The sequence below is a fragment of the Lycorma delicatula genome, chromosome 7 (assembly GCF_047948215.1).
Source record: "Lycorma delicatula isolate Av1 chromosome 7, ASM4794821v1, whole genome shotgun sequence".
Classification (NCBI taxonomy): Eukaryota; Metazoa; Arthropoda; class Insecta; order Hemiptera; family Fulgoridae; genus Lycorma; species Lycorma delicatula.
In genome coordinates this window covers 29,072,248-29,094,841 of record NC_134461.1, presented here as the reverse complement: position 1 = coordinate 29,094,841, position 22,594 = coordinate 29,072,248, and the positions used below count along the sequence as shown (strand labels likewise).

At 35.5% G+C, this 22,594-nt stretch overlaps 1 protein-coding gene across 1 annotated transcript in view; it reads left to right on the top strand.

Annotated features, from left to right (window-relative positions):
* Positions 1-22,594, top strand: part of LOC142327952 (uncharacterized) — a 77,749-nt gene that overhangs the window by 39,822 nt on the left and 15,333 nt on the right. The window contains exons 9-11 of the mRNA XM_075371372.1: positions 169-262; positions 3,359-3,487; positions 15,273-15,426. Coding sequence (XP_075227487.1) covers positions 169-262; positions 3,359-3,487; positions 15,273-15,426 — 377 coding nt within the window. The remainder of the gene's footprint in view (positions 1-168; positions 263-3,358; positions 3,488-15,272; positions 15,427-22,594) is intronic.

Here is a 22,594-nt window from a genome sequence, read left to right as displayed (position 1 = left end):
TTAATCAAATTTTAAAAAGATAAAATTGAAATTAAAGTTAATTAAAATTTGAAAAATCCCTGTTTATTTTTTATACTAATCTATATTTAAGACAACATTTTGCTTTAAAATTTATTTACTGATTTCAACTATTAACAATAATTTAAAGGTGAGGTAATTTTTTTCTAGGCCATTCTTCATTATTATTGATATAATTATAGAAAACAAATATATAATTTTAAGAAAACCCTCAACAAAAAAAGATCACAAAGGAATTGAGCAGGTATTTGTAATTTATTTTTGTATTAACATATAACACGTATATCTGTACTGGATGGGTTAAGTTTTATTTTATTATTGATTAATAAAATAAAATAAATTGGTTAAATAAATTTATTATTGGTTTATTTTATTTATTGGTCAAATTCTATGGACATTGTGACGGTACAATTCTCAGCATCTAATCTATTTAGGACATATTGAGGATTAATAAACCATATCATTGTTATTATATGGACATTCATGACATTGAGTTGCACAAAAACCAAAAAATCTTTGTTTTTAACCAAATGAAGAAGCATGATGTTTGTTTGTTTGCTGTATATGTTAACATTTTTATTGTAGGTTGAAGCCCAGCTTTAATAAATTGAATTAATGAACTATGAACTGTGAGCCTCTATCACTATGTTAGCTGGGTTTGGACTAAATGATCAAAGCAATCAAATGAATAATATTACAGAAATAATAGAATTAAATTTTCATTTCAGGAGAAGAAGAAGCATATGGTGCTTGCTGAAACCAAGCAAAAGAAGCATGGTTTGTTTGCTGTATGTGCCCACATTTCTATTTTGAATGAAGTGCTTCCTGGAATTTGCTTTCTTTTAGTGAACGTTATTTAGTTACAAAATGACAGTCTGACTGTTCTTAGTTTAAACTCTCCCTTTCTTGGAATTATATAAGCCACTCATAGTTGGCAAAAATCATTCTTTCTTTTAAGTTTTGAACATTTCAAGTGTTTCAGCTCTATTTTCAAACAAACTTTTATCACTGTTGTTTGTTTTTCTATAAAACCTAACAAAATGTCATAATAACAATTGACTGTATCAGCTGAACAGGTTGAAACTTGTACAATATATAAAAACTTTTGATGACAGATCACCAGCCATCTCCTTATTACTTGCTCGGTGGGTGCACGTGAGAATCTAGGTAGGTTTCAATGCTGAGGATATCTGAAAAGCCAGAGCACCCTTAGTTTCTTGTAGGCAGTTGTCAGATGAAGCAACTCAAGGACACTTCCTGACTAGTTGCTGCTATAACTAGCTTAATTACTCAAGAGCCTACAGGAAAAGTCGAGCCTTCTAATCCCTCCTCTCAATAACCAATGATGATTCAACATATCTACATATCATAAGTTCAAATAATTTTGAATGATTCATCAACAAAGCTTTTGCAATCCCTGGCTTTATTTTTGCAATTGTCCCGTCTTTCTGTGTGCTTTCTTTTTCTGGTTGTAAAGAATTAAGAATTGTTCATACCATTGTCTGAGCTATTTAGTACTTCCTCTATCTTCTTATTGTTGCCAAAGTTGGTGCCACGTAAAAACTCTTGAGGGCCAAACAAAAAGTCTGATGGTGTGAGATTGAGATTGGAACTGTAAGATGGATGTAGCAACTCCTCCTGACCCTACTATTGAATAGCTTCCAAACTACACCTTTTGAAAGAGAACCAGGATGTTTCCTCTTTATTACAGTTTCACTTTATTTTCTGGCACATAACAATATTACTGTGTTGATATATGTTATTTTTCACTGAGCTTCCACTGTGATTTATCAGTGATACTTGTTCTGCCAGATTTAAACCATTCGATCCACTTAAAGAAAACATTTTTTACCACACAGTTTTAACAAGAGTAAATTTCACTGTTTTCAACTGATATTGATATGCACCATGGTCCCCCAGCTTGTTGAACGAGACGCTTTTAGTTTATTTTGTTAAATAGTTTTTCTGCTGCTGCCTTTTAGGTAGTACATAGATACTGATCAGTTTCTTAGTATATAATATGACACATTGCTGCAATTTCCATGTGTCTTGTGAATTTCAACCTTCCAACCCCTCTGTAATCCTAAGATTTGGAGGTGTCCTGCAATCTTCACGTGTTTCCACAAGAGAAATATTAAGGATATTTATTTCACTATGAACTGAAAGACGCAATAAGGTCATGTAGAACAAGGATCCTTTCCATGCTTACCTTATCATAGACAAACTTGCTGCTCATTTACAGTTTGCATGATGGCTTCTCTTTTCTAATCAAAGGCGAGCATGAAACCATGCTCGCCTTTGATTTTTGTTTCATGCACTGTCTGATTTTTTTCTTTTTTTTTTGCTGCTACCTGAAAAATTGCTTCAGCAATGTTCTGCTCTCAGTCTTTCACATATTTCCATATCACAATAACCGGTTTGCAGATATCTGATCTATTACTGAATCACTGAACCCCATGAAATTTCTTATATCCTTATTTATCACAAAAAAATTGTAGAAAAATTAGTTTTTATCATCAACAGAATATTCTTAATAGATAATCTGTGTATTAGCTTTCTATGTAACTTTTATTAAAAATATGTCCCACTTAACTAATGTGCTTTGTGTTATCCGTTGATGAGTGTGGCTCCTTTGAGGCAGAAAAGCAGTGCTTACAATCAAGTAGAAGAAATTATAATAGGCCTTTATTAATCTCAAGGTAATTTACAATCCTTTTTAACCTGGCTTTATTATTATGGTGTTCCAGTGGTGCTGCAGCTTGTTTTTTTTATTCAGCTTTTGATAAAACCATTGAGTCGATTTTATGTGGAACTGAAGTAATATTTCATAAGTAACTTCCTTAAAATGAGCTTTTAATAACAAATCAAAAAGCAGAAAAAAATTGAAACAAGTGTTATAATCTTTTTCACATTGTTTTTTCTCATGTTCTTATTTATCGACTGGTATAAGTATATAACTATATAAGAGGAAATTGATGGTAATAAAAGTTATTTGTTCAGTCAACCAAATAACACCCAAAAATGCAATCTCTATTTTAATTAACATCTATAGAAAACTGTATATGAAAAGATGTTGAATCCAGTTTTCTTGGTGACAAAATGGTTAATTAATGAAAAATATTACATTTAGTAAAATAATTCTTATCTTTTATGGGTTAAAATATTATTTGTTAAACTACTTTTTATTAATCTGAAAAAAAATGTAAGTAAAATTTAATATTTATTATGTTTATTGGAATCTGTTAAAATGAGCCAATTGATGGACTGAAAAATAAATACAATATATTAATTTAATTTTTACATATCTTTTTATTTTATTGTTGAATATTTTTTTTTACAGCTGTATTACATTTCTAAAAATCTTCTTACTATCTTTGAAAAACTTAACAAAATATTTGGAAGGAAATTAGTGCCTGGTTCAATGAAACCCGTTACTGAAAATACAAAATATGTGTTCTTCCATGCTCAGGTACATTATAAGAAAATTTAAATATGTAAATTATCTATAATATTAAATAAAAGTGGTAAAATTTACATGTCTCTGTTTAATATACCTTGCTGCCACTCTTAAAACTGTGAGGAAAATGTACTTAAACACCACAGTTATAAAAGTTATAAATAAGTTTTACTTACTGTTTAAAAATAACTAAAATAATGAGTGTTCTTCTCACTGGCTTCCATCTGTTCCAGTTTCTTCTTCAAGTCTGCCTGACTAACTTGATCATGTTCAAAACTGCTTTTAAAGCTTCTTTTATATGGACTAAATCTTCAGATTTCAAAATTTAAATAGATACTTTACTTGGGTTTATACACTTTCATACACTAAAAGTTTACATTCATAATTTAATGTTAAAATAGCATATTATATGCCAATTTTCAAAGAATTTATTCACTTGGGAATTCATGCCCACACAAAATTGTTAAATCCTTTTGGCTAAATTTCTGAATACTGAATTTGTAGTCAGAATTACATCTTGACGTAAATTACTGCTGCATGCAGATAAGTGGTTTTTTAAATTTACATCTGAACTCTGGCCATTAGGGGATAAGCTTTGTCGCAGTTACCTGTGATCCCTTTTGGGAGTATATAGCCCATAAAATTTTCCTTATTTTCTAGATTGCCAATACTTCTTCTTATGGCTAAACATAATATAACTGCAGTATATCATCTCAGCATCTTTTAGTCTAATTTCTTCCTCCCAATTTTTTTTCATCATTCAACTTTTACACCTTTCAAATATTTTTTCCAAGGTCTTAACTTCAAATCCATCCAGTTCTGTATGTGACTAAAACCCCTGTACTGTCACCATCCCCAAGGTACTTCAAATATGTGACATTATTATTGGGAGTTCTGAAACAATTGCTGAACACTGGTCACTTCATTGCACCAGTTGATCCATCAAAGTGCAGGTATCTCTAGAATGATCCTTAGTACACATCTGACAGTACTTTCTCATTATTGCTACATCTAAAACATTTTCTACATTTACACTAGTTACACTAACAAATCCATTCTTCAAGTTTAGCCTCATATTTGCCATGACCTGTCAATAGCAAAAGCAATAACATTGTTCTTTCACAGCTTCTTATAATGCTACTCATACTATTTTTAGTACACAGTTCTACTGCTTCACCAATTATTTCAGTATACTTCTTACAACTTTGGTGGAGTAAAAGGGAGATCTATAAGTACACAACATTTTATTTGCACTAAGAACTTTTTCTATTGACCTCACAACATGGACAGATTTTAAATTAACAAATACTTTTCTTTCATGTTACTTGTTTCTAGTAAAGCTAAAATTTTGTGATAAAAAAGAAGAGATTATTATATTGGAAATGTCAGACAGTTTGCTTTTTTTATTACATAGTTTTTCAGTTGTTGCCATTTCTCTTTTTAATTATTGAATGACTTTTGCAGCGTAGATTGGTACAATTATACATGAAATTATACATGTGCTCACCATATGTTAGAGAATCAGTTTGTGGGTCAATCTACTGTAGAAGAAAATCTAAGGAATTTTTTCTTGTACCATTTGGGAGCATATGAGGATTAGAAAAACAATGAAATAATGTAAAGTCTGGCACTACAATTGCTAGTCTTATTAAGTGGAGCTCTTGCAAGGGCCAAAGTCTTTGAAACAGATTCTGTGAGATGTAGCCAACTACTGGTTTCTACAAAAGAAACTTAAGCAACATGAACACATTATGTATTAAAATATTTAGCATATGAAAACTCAAAAATTTCTTGATGTTTAATGAGATACCATAAATTCAGTATTTGATGAGTAATGCATTGCTGCATATTTGTGAGGCAAAATATTAATATAATGTTGCTAAATTATTTTTCTGTTTTCATTTTGTAAAACACATTTTGCTCTCACAAATTATTAGTTAGTAGTTAGTTTGGAAGAAGTCTTCCAAATCAGAACACAAAAACAGTCTTCTGTAATGTTGTCATCTTAATTATTTTGTCTTCTAACTAAACCTTAATCTGATTATTCCCTTCCCCATCTTCAGCATACATACATACGTACTGTCACCGAATGACTTCGGTTTTAAGGCACGTGGCACCTTAAAATCTTATGGTAGCATTGATAGGGCTATTTGACGTTATTGGAGTGATGGACCTGAACAGTGCCATCACTCCAAAAACCTTTGTGTGTTTGTGAGGTAGCCTAAAGAATCCAGGACTCTTCGCACGTCAGTCCCTATTTTCAACTTGCGATGCAATGCCATGTAACAGTTACAATCCACAAGGATGTGGTGCAGTGTTAGTTGGCAGTCACAGCAAGCACAAACGAGTGAATCTGTCTGAGTCATTTGCAAACGCCAAATAATGATCTCCTCTTGACTATTATTTCTGCATGAGGAGCTTCACAGTGTGAAACTGTGACACTATAGTATAGTTAATGTATAGATTGGTATAGTTAATGTTGTAGACTGTAGCATTTTATTCACTTTGCCACTCGATCATGAACCACCCTCCTCTGAAAACAGAAAGTCGTTCAAAAGAACGTGATTGATAAAAGGAGGTTGGAAACAAGATTCTTTTGCTGCACTGTCAGCCCACTCACTGCCGGAAATTCCAATATGGTTGGGTATCCAGGAGAAGCTCAGTTATATTATGTTTACTTAATTGCGAAATAACACACTGAATCTCACACACAATAGGGTGTCTGAAGTACATGTCACTAATCGCCTGTAAGACATTCATGGAATCTGAGCAGACATGTTGAAATGTTGGGTTAATTATATTTAAACTTTATTAATAGCCTACAGCTCTGCAAAAAAATACTGATGATGCTGGGTAGGCCACATGTGTGTTCTGTTGTCAACCACAAAACACAACGAACAGAATTAACGTTTTTAGAGCCGTTCGTATAAATTATAGTATTAGGATTCACTCTTTTTATAATGTAAAATTTTTTTTGATAAGATAACCGGGTTTGTATAAATTGACAAAGAGCAAAGCATTATTCAACAAAAGAAGGCCACCAAGGGGGGTAATAATATGGAGCAACACTACAGACTGGAGGAGGTAATTGTGTATTTTGAGTTAAGAAAAGGCGGTGAGTGGACCAGTAGATCTCTGTTCTTCTTGATATCTGTTAACATGCTGGTTGGTTGAAAATATTGCATCAAAGATTGGATGATTTGGTTGCTCTTTAATGCGAGCCACATAGGAGCTTATCGTTCACTTTCGTCTATTTAAAAAGAGATGGCTCGCCACCATCCACCAGCAGACTTAACCACGGGGCTGTATCGATCATCTGTAGAGCATGCGATGGATAAGCAACGCAGCCGTAGCCTAAGCGGGAACGAACCATAACTTGGTAGAAGCGCAACATGCATTTACGATCGACTCCTCAACGGGTATTAGTTAGAACTCTCAGTATGTTTATAATTTTAAATATTTTACGTTCACCTCCTTCAAATGTGTGTATGACTCAACTGGTTCAATATATACACAGTGAGGGTCAAATGCACAATATATACACAGCGAAGCAAATGCACTTCGTTTTCTTCAGAGAAAACGTGAATCCAGTCCTCATATACACCACGATTCTAAAGGTTTGAAGCAGCCTAATGTGTTTTGAAGCAGCCTCTCGTGTGTAGCTAGTTTCAGAAGCTATATAAATTTTTAAATCATCAGCAAATAAAGAACACACAACGGATTTTTGCATATAGTTTGTTATACTATTAATGGCTACGGCAAACAAGGTAAAACTGTGGATACTTTACTCGGGTACTTTCTAGTGTGAAACTTTCGGATATCGTCGTTCCAACTCGAACTCTAAAGGACCGATTATTGAAGAAACCCCTAATGAATGCATGTTGTAGATTCACTTGTACATGAAGTGTATTTAGGACTCCCATCCGCCATGGCACGTCTGTACGCCTTTTGCAAATCGAAAATACAGCAACCAGGTGTTGGCAAAGTAAAAAGGCGTTTTGAATAATAGCATCACGGGTAACTACGTGATCAATAGACGATCTACCTTGGCGGAAACTGCATTGTTCTCTGGCAGTTAGATGAGTTCAACACGCAACGCCGTAGAGGAAAGGTGATTGTTAGGACAGCTCCGCTGAGTTTTTTTCATAATATTGGGATTATTCTCAATATTTCTTGTTATTTTGGTTATAGTTTGAACTGTTTGCCCTTTTATTAATTTTATTGTATGATACGTTGATGTATTTGGGTATTTAATTTAGAATTGTTTTTTTTAGGGTATATAGTTAGCTTAGGCTAACTGGGCTATCTACAGAGTCCGGCATATAAACCTGACAATTTTTGAGGGATAATAATTAAACTGTGTTTCGTACTATTAAAACATTTAATATAAAATCAAAGATCAATTTTTGCAATTTATAGTGAATTACTTACATAGATTTCTTTTTTATTTGAATATTATGTCGTCCAAATGTTTTCCATTACTCCTCACACACTCACTTAACCTCATTCTAAAATTTGACATTGCTCGCTCAATCATCACTTGTGGAACTGCTTCAATTACTCGTTGAATGGCCTCCTTGGCCTCTGCAATTGACTGTGGTCGAGTAGCCAGATCAGGTGAACGTGCTGGCCAAGGATTGTCGCCAAATCGGGAAATCAAACGTCCAGGAAAGGTTTCTCGCAGAACATCCATTGTGATTCTCGCCGTATGGGCGGTGGCACCATCCTGTTGAAACTAAATTTCATGTCCTTGAAAGTCATTCAGTTTCGGTCGCAGAAATTCATTCGTTTACGTATCGATAAGATGTTATTGTTACTCTGCGATTTAACTCCTCAAAAAAATATGAGCCAATTATGCCGAATTTTGAAACCGCATACCACACTGTAACTTATTGACTGCGAAGTGGTTTTTTAAGAATTTGCCGTGGATTATGCGAAGCCCAATGATGATAATTTTGTTTATTCACAAATCCTGACAGAAGAAAATGCGCCTCATCACTTAAAAGAATAATGCCATCCTGGTGAACATTTTCAAGGATGACCTTGCAAGCTGCCCAATCATTTGCATTAAGTTGCTGCACTAACATCATCTTATACGGATGGAATTTCAGGTCGTCATGAAGAATTCGTCGTACACTTCGATCAGAAATGGGTAGCGCAGCAGCATGTCTCGCTGCTGAACGTCGTGGAGACCACGTAACAGCTAACCTTACAGCGTTAATGTTTTCAGGCGTTCTTACAGTTTCATTTTTAAAGCAGACGATGTGTTCCTAAAATTCTTCACCCACAATATCGTACTCCTACTAGGAACAGACGTGTCGATTTAAATTGAAATGTCTGCGAAATAAACGCTGTGTTACAATAACAGAGTCATTATTTTTAAAATAGGCTTCAATTACAAACGCTCGTTGCTACCCGACCTCGACATACTGGCTACTGAAATAGCATGAATAGACCTGTCGATGTACAACACTCCCACCTTCTCATTGACAGTGGTGCCAACGTAACAATTACTACAAAATCGTCAAGATTTATATGCCGAACCCTATATTAGGATAGTTAGTTTTAATAAACTGCCTCTCAGGGCAGGGGTAAGTTATTTGTAAGTATATCTTGATGAGTTTCTTAGCATTTATTTTATTTTTGATTAGCCAAATTATTTGGTTTTTATTTGTATTTAAGTTTATATAGTTGCTAGGTGGGCTACCACTGGCCGATCTTTTGTTTACAAGGTCTGCCAATGGTCAGTTAGTTTTCTTGCCGCTGGTGGGCTGCTTTTTACTTCCTTGTACAAAGTAAAGGAAGTATTGTGATCGCGAAAAATTTCGATTTCCAGATTTCAGCGGAAATATTCATTTTAACCATATCTGAATCCACAATTTGACTTGTTTCGGTGTGACATCTGTACGTATGTATGTATCTCGCATAACTCAAAAACGATTAGCCGTAGGATGTGTGAAATTTTGGCTTTATTACTGATGTTACATCTAGTTGTGCACCTCCCCTTTTGATAGCAGTTGACTTAACCAAACGTACCCAAAAATTCCTAAATCAAAAAAATTTGGATTTGGATTTTCTCTTAACTGCAATAATAAGCCCTCATTGAGATATTTTCAATGATATACATAAGTGGTACTTTTCATTGTTTCCAGAGTTAAAATTAAATTAAAATAAAATTTGAAATGAAATATTTTGAGCTTAGGGAAAGGCACATTGGTTCAAATGAGACTTCATCTCCTTTTTTAACTTTTTTTTTAATTTAAATATATTGATTTATTAATAATTATTCACCTCTCATTGTAAAAAAAAAAGTTTTACGTTAAATAATAATTCAGTTAATATCAGAAGTTTTAATGAAATAAAATGTTATGTACTTTTCATTTTCATTGGGAGGACTGGGTGGTTCTGTTAACTTAGGGAATTCGAAGAGAGATATGAGTCGCTAATGAAGTATTTAGAAAATCCTAAGTGTGGTCTCGGTAAAGTGCGTCAATGACTAATAACACATCTACGGGAGTTCAAATTGGCGGTCGCAGGCTTAGCTGACGGACACGAAAGGCTTGCTAGTAAGCCTGTTGAGGTATGTGAGGTCGTTGTAAAGGAGATTCAGTCCCTGTTGTAGCTTCACAGTCAGCACAGACGCAGCGTAAACGATATGCTGAGATGTTAAAGAAAAAGAGTTTGAGAAAAAGGGAAAAGAAAGAGTTTGTTCTGGAGAGGCAACCGAAGGTTGCTTTCGTGAACCTAAAGGAAGGGATTCCAGTTAAACCACTAAGGAGATTAAGGATGAATTCTAAGTCGTCCTGAGAGAAGAGGTCGATCCGAAATTTTAAATTTGAGGGAGACAAGAAAAAGAGGCTTTGATGACTCTGAATCAGTGAGAAGAACACAAAAATGACAGACGGTCTTTAAGGCTGACTGTCGTTTATTATTTAAAATGAGTAGGCGCAAAGTAGAGTGCTACCATGAGGTATTCAAGGTGAGTACTGAACTTTCAAATCGCTTCATTGCAAGAGGTAGATTGCTGATTTTTCTTCGTGTCGTGTCAAGGAGTATGTTGATATTCAGAGGTGTTTTTAAGTGTTGCCAACATGGACACAGAGTGAGGTTCTGCAAATGTTCTGTTGCAGTTTGTGTTCATTGTGGTGACGAATGGCACAAGCGAGAGGATTACCCTAAGAAGTCGGAGGGTCCGACTTGTCCTAATTGTAGGCATGCAGGTAAAAATCATAAGCACTCTGTGAATAGTAGAGATTGTGGATTCTATCAGAGAGTTGTTTGTACTATTACAGTTCATTGTCTTTAGATTGTTAGGATCAGTCAAGTTAAACGCACCAGGGTGCTTATATTGTCCAAATATTGCTTGGAGAGATTGCTTTACAACAAGGTTTGGATGTTGTTTTGTCCCAGCATCCTTACGTTATTTCTGGTGAACTGCCAGGTTTTTCCCGTTGGAAGAAGTTTAATTGTGGTCCCGATAGCACAATCCGCCCTTCTGTGCAGGAAGGAGATAGATTGCATTTTCATCGGACAGCTCTCAAATTTTCATCTTGTCCGTTTGGATGTTAACAAGTTGCATCTTTATGTTACAAGTTCATATTTCCAGTAATTGGTATCCCGCTGATCGTCATCTTGAGACTTGGGATAAAATTCTAAGATTCTCTGGTCCCAGTAGCGTATTACAACATCCGCACCTTATAGGAGCGGTTGTTAATGCTAAGTCGCTTGTGTGGCACAGTAAGTTTGTGTGGCACCGATGATTGTGAATTGATGTCACCATTACTTGGTTTTTTTTTACCTGCTAATATTTGTGGCTGGAAGGTGGTGGATGATTGCTCGAGAGATCATCGGCTGATTGTATATGAGATCGTTTGTGGATTGAGTGATCACTGCCGATGTGATGTTCCAATTCAGTGGGGTTGTTTTCTGCACAGGCATGCGGACTGGAAAAAGTTTGTTGATTTTCTTTCAGCCAGACTTTGTGTCTTGGATTGAGGTCTGGATGCTCAAGTCTGGGGGATCTGGCAGTTTGTCTGGCACCCTGAGCACTCAAGTCCCTGTATTTCTGGTCGAGAGAGGTTGGCTCCATGTTGGAGCAGGAAATTGTCAGCATTGAAGCAGGTTATAATGAGTTTAAGGCATAGATGTAGGAAGGACGTTTTTCTGTCTGCCCTCTCGACCAGGTTAGGTGTAATATCATGTGTAGTATATTAGGTGTATTACATGTCTAGTATAGTACACTAGTTATTTAATTAATTGTTGCCTGATGACAATGAAGTTGGTGAGACCGCATACCATCTGCAGATTCGCCTGAGGTTGCCCAGTTTCGTGGGGATATGGTATTCTTGGAGACTGCTGAGGCCGAAGTGCATCAGGCTATCTGTAGTCTGGGTAGGGGGAAAGCCCAAGGCTTCGATGGGACAACTGCAAAGCTCCTTGTTCGCTCAGTTTTGGTGGGGGAGGGGGGAGTGTGAGATCATCACATGCGTGTTTAATAAATTATTGTTTGCAGGATATTTTCTGATTTGCTGGATTGTCTGGAAGGGGATTGTCAAATTGCTGTTTAAAGAGGTGACAAAGATCCCACAGTTACTACTTACCGTATAGGCCCTGACATTACTGCCGGTTATTGGCAAGGTCTTCAAATCTTTGTATAAACGAGTGATCCGCAGCGATTGTTGATGGATAAACAGTACGGGTTTCGACCCGTAATGGACACTAAGAATGCCATACTCCGTGTGATGAGTGTGGTTGCTCAACCTGAACTACATAAGCACCCTGGGCATTAAGTTGAACCTAACCACCTAAGGAGTTACAGCACAGCTCAACGGCCCTTGTGGCCCACTAACAAATGGGTGGTCATGATTCTTACGCAATTTTTACAGTTAGCACAGGCCTTGTGGCCTCCTCACCACATGGGCGCACACCAAGGCAAACTTACAAAATTTGGCCCTGTGATTCTATCTTCAGCACTTTTAAACATCTTAAGCCGATCCCTTAGTGCACGCCTGCAGTCTACCAGAAAGAACAACAGGCTGCCTTGATTTTGCAGATGTTAGAGGGATGAATTTATTCATACTATCGAGAATTTGGTTTGTAAACTTGGCAAGTCGGATGTGCTACCACACTCTTAATACTGGCGAAAGGAATCCTTGTACCCAATCCAGTTCGCTTTCTGAACCTCGCGTCTGGGTGTCTGATCTGAGGCAAATCACCATTACCGACTGAAATTACAGTCTGTTAATAATCGCTGCCAAAGAAGTTTTTGGAACCAAGTAAGACGTGGAAAATAGGTAAGATGAGTTTCACCAGGTTAGACGTGTGAAAATATCCTTTACACAAGGATAGATCCATGAACGAAATTTACCTGATGAAGATGACATAAAATGTGTAAGATCCATCATTAAATAAGCAGAGATCTATGTTCTGCCTCCGTCGATCAACTATTTTGCCTCGGGGACAACGAGTCCCATGAATAGTAATGGGCGTTGATATCGCCAATTATTAGAGATGGTAAAGGAATCTGGTAAAATAGACTGGACAGATCATCCTCACTGATATAAGAATTAGGAGGAAGAATTATTTTATAGGTATTCACTTTGAATGGCGCCAATATCTTCACTGAGACTGCAGGAATGTTTTCACTAGCGTAACATCAGGTGGCTATTACGATTTCCTTCAGGAAAACGGCCACACCTTCACGTCATGTGCCCTCAGTTTGACAGTCGCATCTTTAGCAGCAATTGTGATCTATCACAATAGCAAGTGATAGCGAGTCTATTTGTGAAAGGACACATCATCCTGGAGACTGAACTGAGTTTCCTGCACAGTATTAAAGGATTTTCTTCCTTTAGAAGGATTTCAATATCCTCGCAGTGAGAACGAAGATCGCAAACATTCCAGTGAATAACATTTGTACCCTTAAATACTCTTTTCCTGTTATTACACAGTTGCCAGCAGATTATTTGTTAAATACTATTTGGTTTTTCTATTTGCTGTTAATAATTTTCAGGAAGTGCTATGCTTATTAAAGCATACCATCGGCCTCCACATTCTTGATTAGAACTTGAGATAGTTGTGGGGACTTGAAAGCCTGGGAGACCGGAGATTATGAACTAGGCGACGATCTTTTTATTGATCCCTTCATATAGGAATCTTTGTAGTTTGCTGCGTTGTTGGTGCAGCAGGAATATTATATTGTGGTGTACAGATTAAAGTGGTTTTCGATAAACCACTATCGGTCTTTCCACCAATAATACTTTTCTTCTTGTTGGTATTCTTAGTCCCTAACAAAATGGATGTGAACGTGGCAACCTGATCAGATAATCTGAAAAAGCTGTTAAAATTCTGCAGGATCCGCAATACTGATTACTCGCATTTGCAGGGATTTGGTTTGATGTAGCGGCTGCTGAAAAATGGACATCTGTTTTGAGTTTGTCTTTATACTCTTTTCGTACAGCCATAAAAGATAGATTCTGCTCTGTACAAATTTTGAGTATTCCCATCTCGTGAGCAAGCTGAATGTGATTCCCCATAGTTAAGACATTTTTCTTCCTCCTAGTATTCACAGTCTTTGTGGCCTTCTTTTGTGCATTGATCACATATTGCAGTGTTCAAGTAAGAAATTGTAGTGTGGCTATACCTTTGACACAGTAAACATCGCTGAGGGTTGGGAATGAATGGTCATACACGAATAGACATGTTAACCCCACTCATATTTTCTCTGATGGTAAGGGAACGTTAAACGGTAGTATAAGAGAGGGAGTAGGTTCCTCCATTCCGCTCTGATGTTTCATAATTCGTCTCACCTCTACAACATCTTTGGGATGAGGTCCATCGGTAATCAAACAAACATTGATCCCCAAAAGTCTCGGCAAAAGATTACTCCTCAGCTGTGGTATTCAAGGATTTGTGGCATACTGATTTTATGCCCATACCACCCTTGTTGGTGAGACATAAGGTGATCGATTCTCTTCGTCACTAAGTGTGTCAACCAGTATCGTTCTGTCCCTCTATGGCGTTCTTTGTGAGATCCTTTGATGATGGAGCCTCCTTCCTGATTGCTTTGAAAAACAACAACAACAAATCTTAAATTCTTATATTCTGGATGTGAGATAGTGGTTTCTGGTTAGTACCTAGTGTTGTGAGGGTGGTGGTTTTTAAGAGGACCATCAATGATAATAGTGTTTTTCAGAAGACTCTGAAATTCTGATCCCAGTACCTGGGAAATACAAATACACAGGCTAAGGCTAAATGCAGTTTGGTTTGCCCAGGTACCCAGAAGATATCATTGAGACTCCCTACATAGAGGCATGCACCCAACTGCACAATATTTCCACCTTGGGTTACAGTTGTGTTTTGTTAGGTGTCAAAATGACACTGAGTGTAAATGTAAGAAGAAACTGTGTAGAATGTTGTTTTGTGTAGTGTTAGTGTATGTGTATGTATATGTGTATAGTGTAATGTGTTCTGCAGCTCTGTGTAGGGTGGGAAGAAAAGCAGCAGAGGCTAGGGCCGTGGGGACGCCAACTCCCCAGTCGTAAAGAATAAGACTTTCCCTGGGGGTATAAAAAAATTCTTTCTAATTACAAGTTAGGTTTTTCAGTTGTTGCTATTTGTCATTTTAATTGTTGATTGACCCTTGTAGTGTAGATTGGTTCAATTAGATCACTGTATGTTAAAAGTATCATTGTGATTTGGTGGAGGGAAATTGGTTTTATTGTGGGACAACTTACTGTAGAAGAAAAGCTAAGGAATGTTTTCTTGTGTTTTATAATTATTTTTTGCTGTTTTGCAGAAAGATTTACCAAATTTTCTTGCAAATTCTATCATTCCTGACTATACATATTTTCCACGTGAATTTCAAACAACACATAATGATGTAAGAATGATTCTTCCAAAAACTTTAAATGAAACTATTTCTGAATCAAAAAATCATGTTTTATCAGTAAGTATTTAATTGTACTTTTGCAAAAAACTTTAAAGTAAAACAAACTGTGCAAGTACAATCATATATGTGTACAGACATAACAAAATATGAATGCATTGTTGTCATGGTTTTTTGTTATGTTTTTTTGTTAAGGGTAAGTAGCAACTTTTATGATAATATGGGTAATTGTTGCACTATTTATAATGGAATTTATATTAAACTCATTTTATACCCTATTTAACGTGCTCATTTGTGATTTCAGTATTTCTGTTTGTAGAGCTCTGCTAAAGAATTGACTGAATTTGTTTTCATGTCCTAATTTACTGGAAGGCTGAATTTATTTCTGAAGTAATCTGTTGAATCTGAAATTCTGATTCAATGAGATTACATGAATGAGTCTCTGGTGAGGTGTTTTATAATGAGTCAACAAGTCTAGAACAGTTAATTAATGATCTGTTGATTTGTTAATGATTTTTCAACTTATTAGAATTATACATTGTAGTGTTAATTTTTACATTCTTAAAGGACATTTAATGCAAATGATCTAAAACATTAGCGATTGGTTGCTTGATTTACTCTTACACATTCCATCAGAGATGGTGTGGGTGTAATGAAGTAGTTAGAATTTGCAACATTATCTTCATCTGGGAACACTGAAAAAATTTTTAATTTATCACACTAGAGACTTTTTAGGCTGTAAATAAATGGTTTACTACAAAAATTGTAACAAAATACAAGGTTATGACTGAACATTTCCAATGAGCAGAGTTTGGCATGTTTTAAATAACCAGATCTTATTAATTAACTGGAAAGATTTAAACTGTTTGTGAAATTTATTCTCAATAATACCAGTCTTTTTACAGCAGCATGCTAAAAGTGATTTTTTTTTTAAATTTAAATGTTTGGAATTATTTATTTGTATTAGAAATACATAAAATTAATTCCTTTCATATGAGTCATTTTTACTGAAAAGAAGAAAGTGTGTAAGGTACAAAGTTTTTATTAGTGGATGGGGAAACTGCATGTCTGTTAATATTCTATAGATTAACAAATATTTTTTTGTTGTAGATTATTGCTTTTGCAAAGGATCCGTTTCGATGGAATCCTTACGAACGTGTTATGGACTCTCTTATCATATATATTTTTTTTGAAAAGGAAGTCATTGAAAAATATAAATGTAAGTTTATCCGCTATCATGTTATTTTAGTTACATAAAGTTCAACGTTGTAATATTTGTTAAAAATTTAAATCTTGAATTTATGTCTGCTCAATAGAATATAATTTTAATTTTGCATTTACAGATTTGAAGACTTTCAATCAGGATAAGTGTTCTTTATCCTAAGCAATTAAAAGGGTAAATTACCAGTTCTGCAATAACTATTTAATTCAGATAATGTTGTCAAAGATGGTGTCTACTTAACTGTAGATCCCCAACATTATTCCTAAAAAGTAAAAGAGTAACAAATGTCTTAATGCAAATGAATAAAAAATTCAAGTACATAAAATTAGTTGGGAATATTGAGACTATTTTATAAGAAATGTGTATTAAAGATAAAAAAAATGTTACGTCCATCATGGATGGATGGGTGTCAACTTTTTGCTTTTTACTGGCAGAATTTTTAGAATCCTCTTGATTACAAACTTACTGTAAGGTAGAAATTCCCAATTCACTGTTTTTCATTCAGCTTATAGTTGTAGCTGAAAATATTCCCATCTCCAGATGGGTACTCATAAATCGGGAGGGGAGGGGGGTAACATCTATTTATAAGTTACCAATTACATCATGCGGAATCAAAATGAATTTTGGGTCTCTCTTACAGATGGAAATTCAACAGTACTTGAAAATAGTGTTATACAGCATAAGAGAAGAAATCATTTTTTTTTGTACTTCATCCATGAAAATAGGGGGATAAAGAGTTTGTGGTGTTTACCCAATGGTGGTTGTCAACCGGCTTTGACTCACAGGCATCTCATGTCCAGAGAACCAGTCCCCTATTTGCAACATTGCCAATGCCCTCTTAATAGCAGTCCATATCCTGACTGGATTCTTTGTTCTAAGCTGTATACATACTGGATGTATACAACTTCAACCCAAACAGAGGAGTTGGCTTGAACCGCAATTGTTTGTTACTTTTTATGTTGCTGCTACTATTATTATTCATTGTGTGTGTTATTACTCTTGTCTGTTGTTTTCAATTGTTTGTGCTTCAGTGCAGTACAGATTTGTTCTTTGCAGTCACTTTTCGAAAGTGCCTAATTTGATTTCTGAGCTTTAATTTTAATTTTTGAGTTTGTGCATTCTGGTTCCTTTCAAGAAACACATCTAATACTTGCCCATTTAACAGATCGTGAATAAGAGTACAGTAAGAGTACGCAATCAAATTATTCACTAATGTGTGTGTATGTGAGGTTTTACTTTTTACATATTACAGGTTTTTTGTCATGTTAGTTATATATTCATTGTTCATTTTTTATGTAACATAATTATGTAACATAATTAATAAACTAAATTTATATAACAAAAATTTTAAATTTATAGATGAAATATACTAAAAACAACAATGATAAATGAATATAATAATAGTTTTATAGATTAATTATTAAATATTTTATTTTTATTTTTTTCTTAACCACCTCAGCAGACTACAGACTAAAACTAACTCTGAACAGATTTACATATTTCTTCAGGTCGAGTCCTCCTATCCTAGCCTGAGAAGGCCGGCTGACCTTCTTTTCACCTGGATCAGGATTGTTCAGGTTGTCCTTCTTGGCCCTGAGAATGCCCCTGACGAATCGGGACCCACACTCCTCCCAGCTGCTAAGATCATCAGAACCATGTTGTGGGGACTCAGTGCTCTGAAATCCCCATCTAGTATCCCTCGATCTGTCACCTATCCCAACCCCGTAGGGGAAACACCACCGACCTTGTGGCAATTCTGGTCGCCACACCACCTCCTCTGTTCCTATCCCTGAAGGGCTTTACCGGAGATCGTCTATAGAGACCGCCTATATGATTACATCTCACCAGCCAGGCCTTTGGACATCTTCACTTTTCCTATCCTACAGCATAACGCTCTGAAATAGCACCGTGCAAAATGACTGGTGAAACATAGAATTATCGAATCTTCTATTCAACTTTCTCGGCAGAGTTTCCACGTAAAATAGGCTTGTCTTGGAGAGACTCTGTTTTCGCAAGCAACGAGGACGAAGAGTTCAGCTATAAGAAGAGTGCAGAGATCTGGAAAAGAATTAGGAAACTAGTAAGTTGTAACCGAAGAACAACGGATCAATACCAAATTTAGTTATAAAGAGGAAAGACGGCGATTCCTCGAAAATAAGCCCATTCGTGATTGCTCGTGGTATCACAGAAGCTGCTGGAGAAGTGGTTAGAGAAACAAATTGCAGTGGAGGACTGTTTGTAGAAACGTGTTAACGATGTTCAATCGTTACGGCTATTCAAAACCCAAGAAAATCGAAAAGCGGTACAGAAAAAGTACATTTGAGAAAATTCCCTTAAAGGATCTGTGAAACCAGAGATAAAGCTTTTAGAAAAAGATGAACTTTTTCTAAAAGGAGTGTTTTAGAAAATAAAAATAAAATAAAGTGTAACACGTGTACTTCCAAATAGTCACTATGACGTCTCAACTAATTCTTGTTTATTGTTTATGATTATTTTTTTATAGTCTTAAGCGAAACCTATCAACATTGATAATGGTATACATAATATAAATTACCATCATCATACATATCTATTTTATTGTTATTTTATTGTTACCCCTTTAACCCATCCAGCTCTTTCAGATTATGGTATTAAAGAATTTGTAATTGAAAGAACATTTTTCATAATCGTTGTGATGCCTTAATTTCTTGTCTTGCTACTTCTTGCGCGTTGATACTGTAACTCATCGAATAAAAATGTACCGGCAAAATTAACTAATTCTGAAGTTGATTTTTTCCCGTTTTCACCTACAAGCTATCCTGAAACAACAAAAAATCTTTCGCCTGGAACAGTATACACATCCGATTGATGTATTTGTATTCTAATCTCTTTATCAAGGTTATTAAGTGGATAATGCTTGTGGTATTGTTTATATGTTAACGTCACATCCAAACGCCCGACTTTTTGAACGTTTAAATAATTCACTATGGAATATAAAAGCATTTTAATTTTTCATTTCAGTAATCCATTGGCTTTAGTTTCCCTTCACCAACAATCTCAAATCCTAGAGATTTTAACTTTTTAATGCTTTCTACAGTCAATTTGTAACGTTTTTTTTTTTTTTAACAAAAAACTCATTATCACTTTCAGATATTTTTTTTTTGTCTTCAGTCATTTGACTGGTTTGATGCAGCTCTCCAAGATTCCCTATCTAGTGCTAGTCGTTTCATTTCAGTATACCCTCTACATCCTACATCCCTAACAATTTGTTTTACATATTCCAAACGTGGCCTGCCTACACAATTTTTCCCTTCTACCTGTCCTTCCAATATTAAAGCCACTATTCCAGGATGCCTTAGTATGTGACCTATAAGTCTGTCTCTTCTTTTAACTATATTTTTCCAAATGCTTCTTTCTTCATCTATTATATACCCCTCTAGGGGTATATAATAGATGAAGAGGGGACAATACCCCTCTTCATTTGTCACTTTATCCACCCATCTGATTTTTAACATTCTCCTATAGCACCACATTTTAAAAGCTTCTAATCTTTTCTTCTCAGATACTCTGATTGTCCAAGTTTCACTTCCATATAAAGCGACACTCCAAACATACACTTTCAAAAATCTTTTCCTGACATTTAAATTAATTTTTGATGTAAACAAATTATATTTCTTATTGAAGGCTCGTTTAGCTTGTGCTATTCTGCATTTTATATCGCTCCTGCTTCGTCCATCTTTAGTAATTCTACTTCCCAAATAACAAAATTCTTCTACCTCCATAATCTTTTCTCCTCCTATTTTCACATTCAGTGGTCCATCTTTGTTATTTCTACTACATTTCATTACTTTTGTTTTGTTCCTGTTTATTTTCATGCGATAGTTCTTGCGTAGGACTTCATCTATGCCGTTCATTGTTTCTTCTAAATCCTTTTTACTCTCGGCTAGAATTACTATATCATCAGCAAATCGTAGCATCTTTATCTTTTCACCTTGTACTGTTACTCCGAATCTAAATTGTTCTTTAACATCATTAACTGCTAGTTCCATGTAAAGATTAAAAAGTAACGGAGATAGGGAACATCCTTGTCGGACTCCATTTCTTATTACGGCTTCCTTCTTATGTTCTTCAATTGTTACTATTGCTGTTTGGTTCCTGTACATGTTAGCAATTGTTCTTCTATCTCTGTATTTGAACCCTAATTTTTTTTAAATGCTGAACATTTTATTCCAGTCTACGTTATCGAATGCCTTTTCTAGGTCTATAAACGCCAAGTATGTTGGTTTGTTTTTCTTTAATCTTCCTTCTACTATTATTCTGAGGCCTAAAATTGCTTCCCTTGTCCCTATTCTTTTCCTGAAACCAAATTGGTCTTCTCCTAACTCTTCCTCCACTCTCCTCTCAATTCTTCTGTATAGAATTCTAGTTAAGATTTTTGATGCAAGACTAGTTAAACTAATTATTCTGTATTCTTCACATTTATCTGCCCCTGCTTTCTTTGGTATCATTACTATAACACTTTTTTTGAAGTCTGACGGAAATTCCCCTTTTTCATAAATATTACACACCAGTTTGTATAATCTATCAATCGCTTCCTCACTTGCACTGCGTAGTAATTCTACAGGTATTCCATCTATTCCAGAAGCCTTTCTGCAATTTAAATCTTTTAATGCTCTCTTAAATTCAGATCTCAGTATTGTTTCTCCCATTTTTGTCCATCTTTGTTATTTCTACTATATTTCTTTTACTTTCTTCATCACTAACATTCTTATATTTTCTACGTTCATCCATCAGCTGCAATATATCGTCTGTAACCCAAGGTTTTCTACCAGTTCTCTTTATTCTGCCTATGTTTGCTTCTGCTTATTTAAGAATTTCCTTTTTAACATTCTCCCATTCTTCTTCCACATTTTCTACCTTATCTTTTTTACTCAGACCTCTTGCGATGTCCTACTCAAAAATCTTCTTTACCTCCTCTTCCTCAAGCTTCTCTAAATTCCACCGATTCATCTGACACCTCTTCTTCAGGTTTTTAAACCCCAATCTACATTTTATTATCACTAAATTATGGTCACTATCAATGTCTGCTCCAGGGTAAGTTATGCAGTCAACGAGTTGATTTCTAAATCTTTGCTTAACCATGATATAATCTATCTGATACCTTGCAGTATCGCCTGGCTTTTTCCAAGTGTATATTCTTCTGTTATGATTTTTAAATTGGGTGTTGGCAATTACTAAATTATACTTCGTGCAAAACTCTATAAGTCGGTCCCCTCTTTCATTCCTTTTGCCCAGCCCGTATTCAGCCACTATATTTCCTTCCTTGCCTTCTCCAATGCTTGCATTCCAATCTCCAACTATTATTAAATTTTCATCTCCTTTTACGTGTTTAATTGCTTCATCAATCTCTTCGTATACACACTCTACCTCATCATCATCATGGGCGCTTGTAGGCATATAGACGTTAACAATCGTTGTCGGTTTAGGTTTTGATTTTATCCTTATTACAATGATTCTATCGCTATGCGTCTTGAAATACTCCACTCTCCTCCCTATCTTCTTGTTCATCACGAAACCTACTCCTGCCTGCCCATTATTTGACGCTGAGTTAATTACTCTAAAGTCACCTGTCCAAAAGTCACCTTCCTCTTCTCACCGAACCTCACTAATTCCTACTATATCCACGTTTACCCTATCCATTTCCCTTTTTAAATTTTCTAGCCTACCAACCTTTTTTAAGCTTCTAACATTCCACGCTCCGACTCGTAGAATGTTATTTTTTACTTTTCTGGTGACCCATTCCTTAGTAGTCCCCACCCGGAGATCCGAACGGGGGACTATTTTACCTCCGGAATATTTTATCAAGGAAGGCGCTTCCATTATTGCTTTTGAAAATGCAGAGAGCCACATTTTCTTGGGAAAAAAAAAACAGCTGTAGTTTTCCATTGCTTTCAGCTGCGCAGTACTCAGAGGACTGAGTGACGTTGATATGGCCGTTTAAGTCATTGTGACTCACGCCCCTAACAACTAC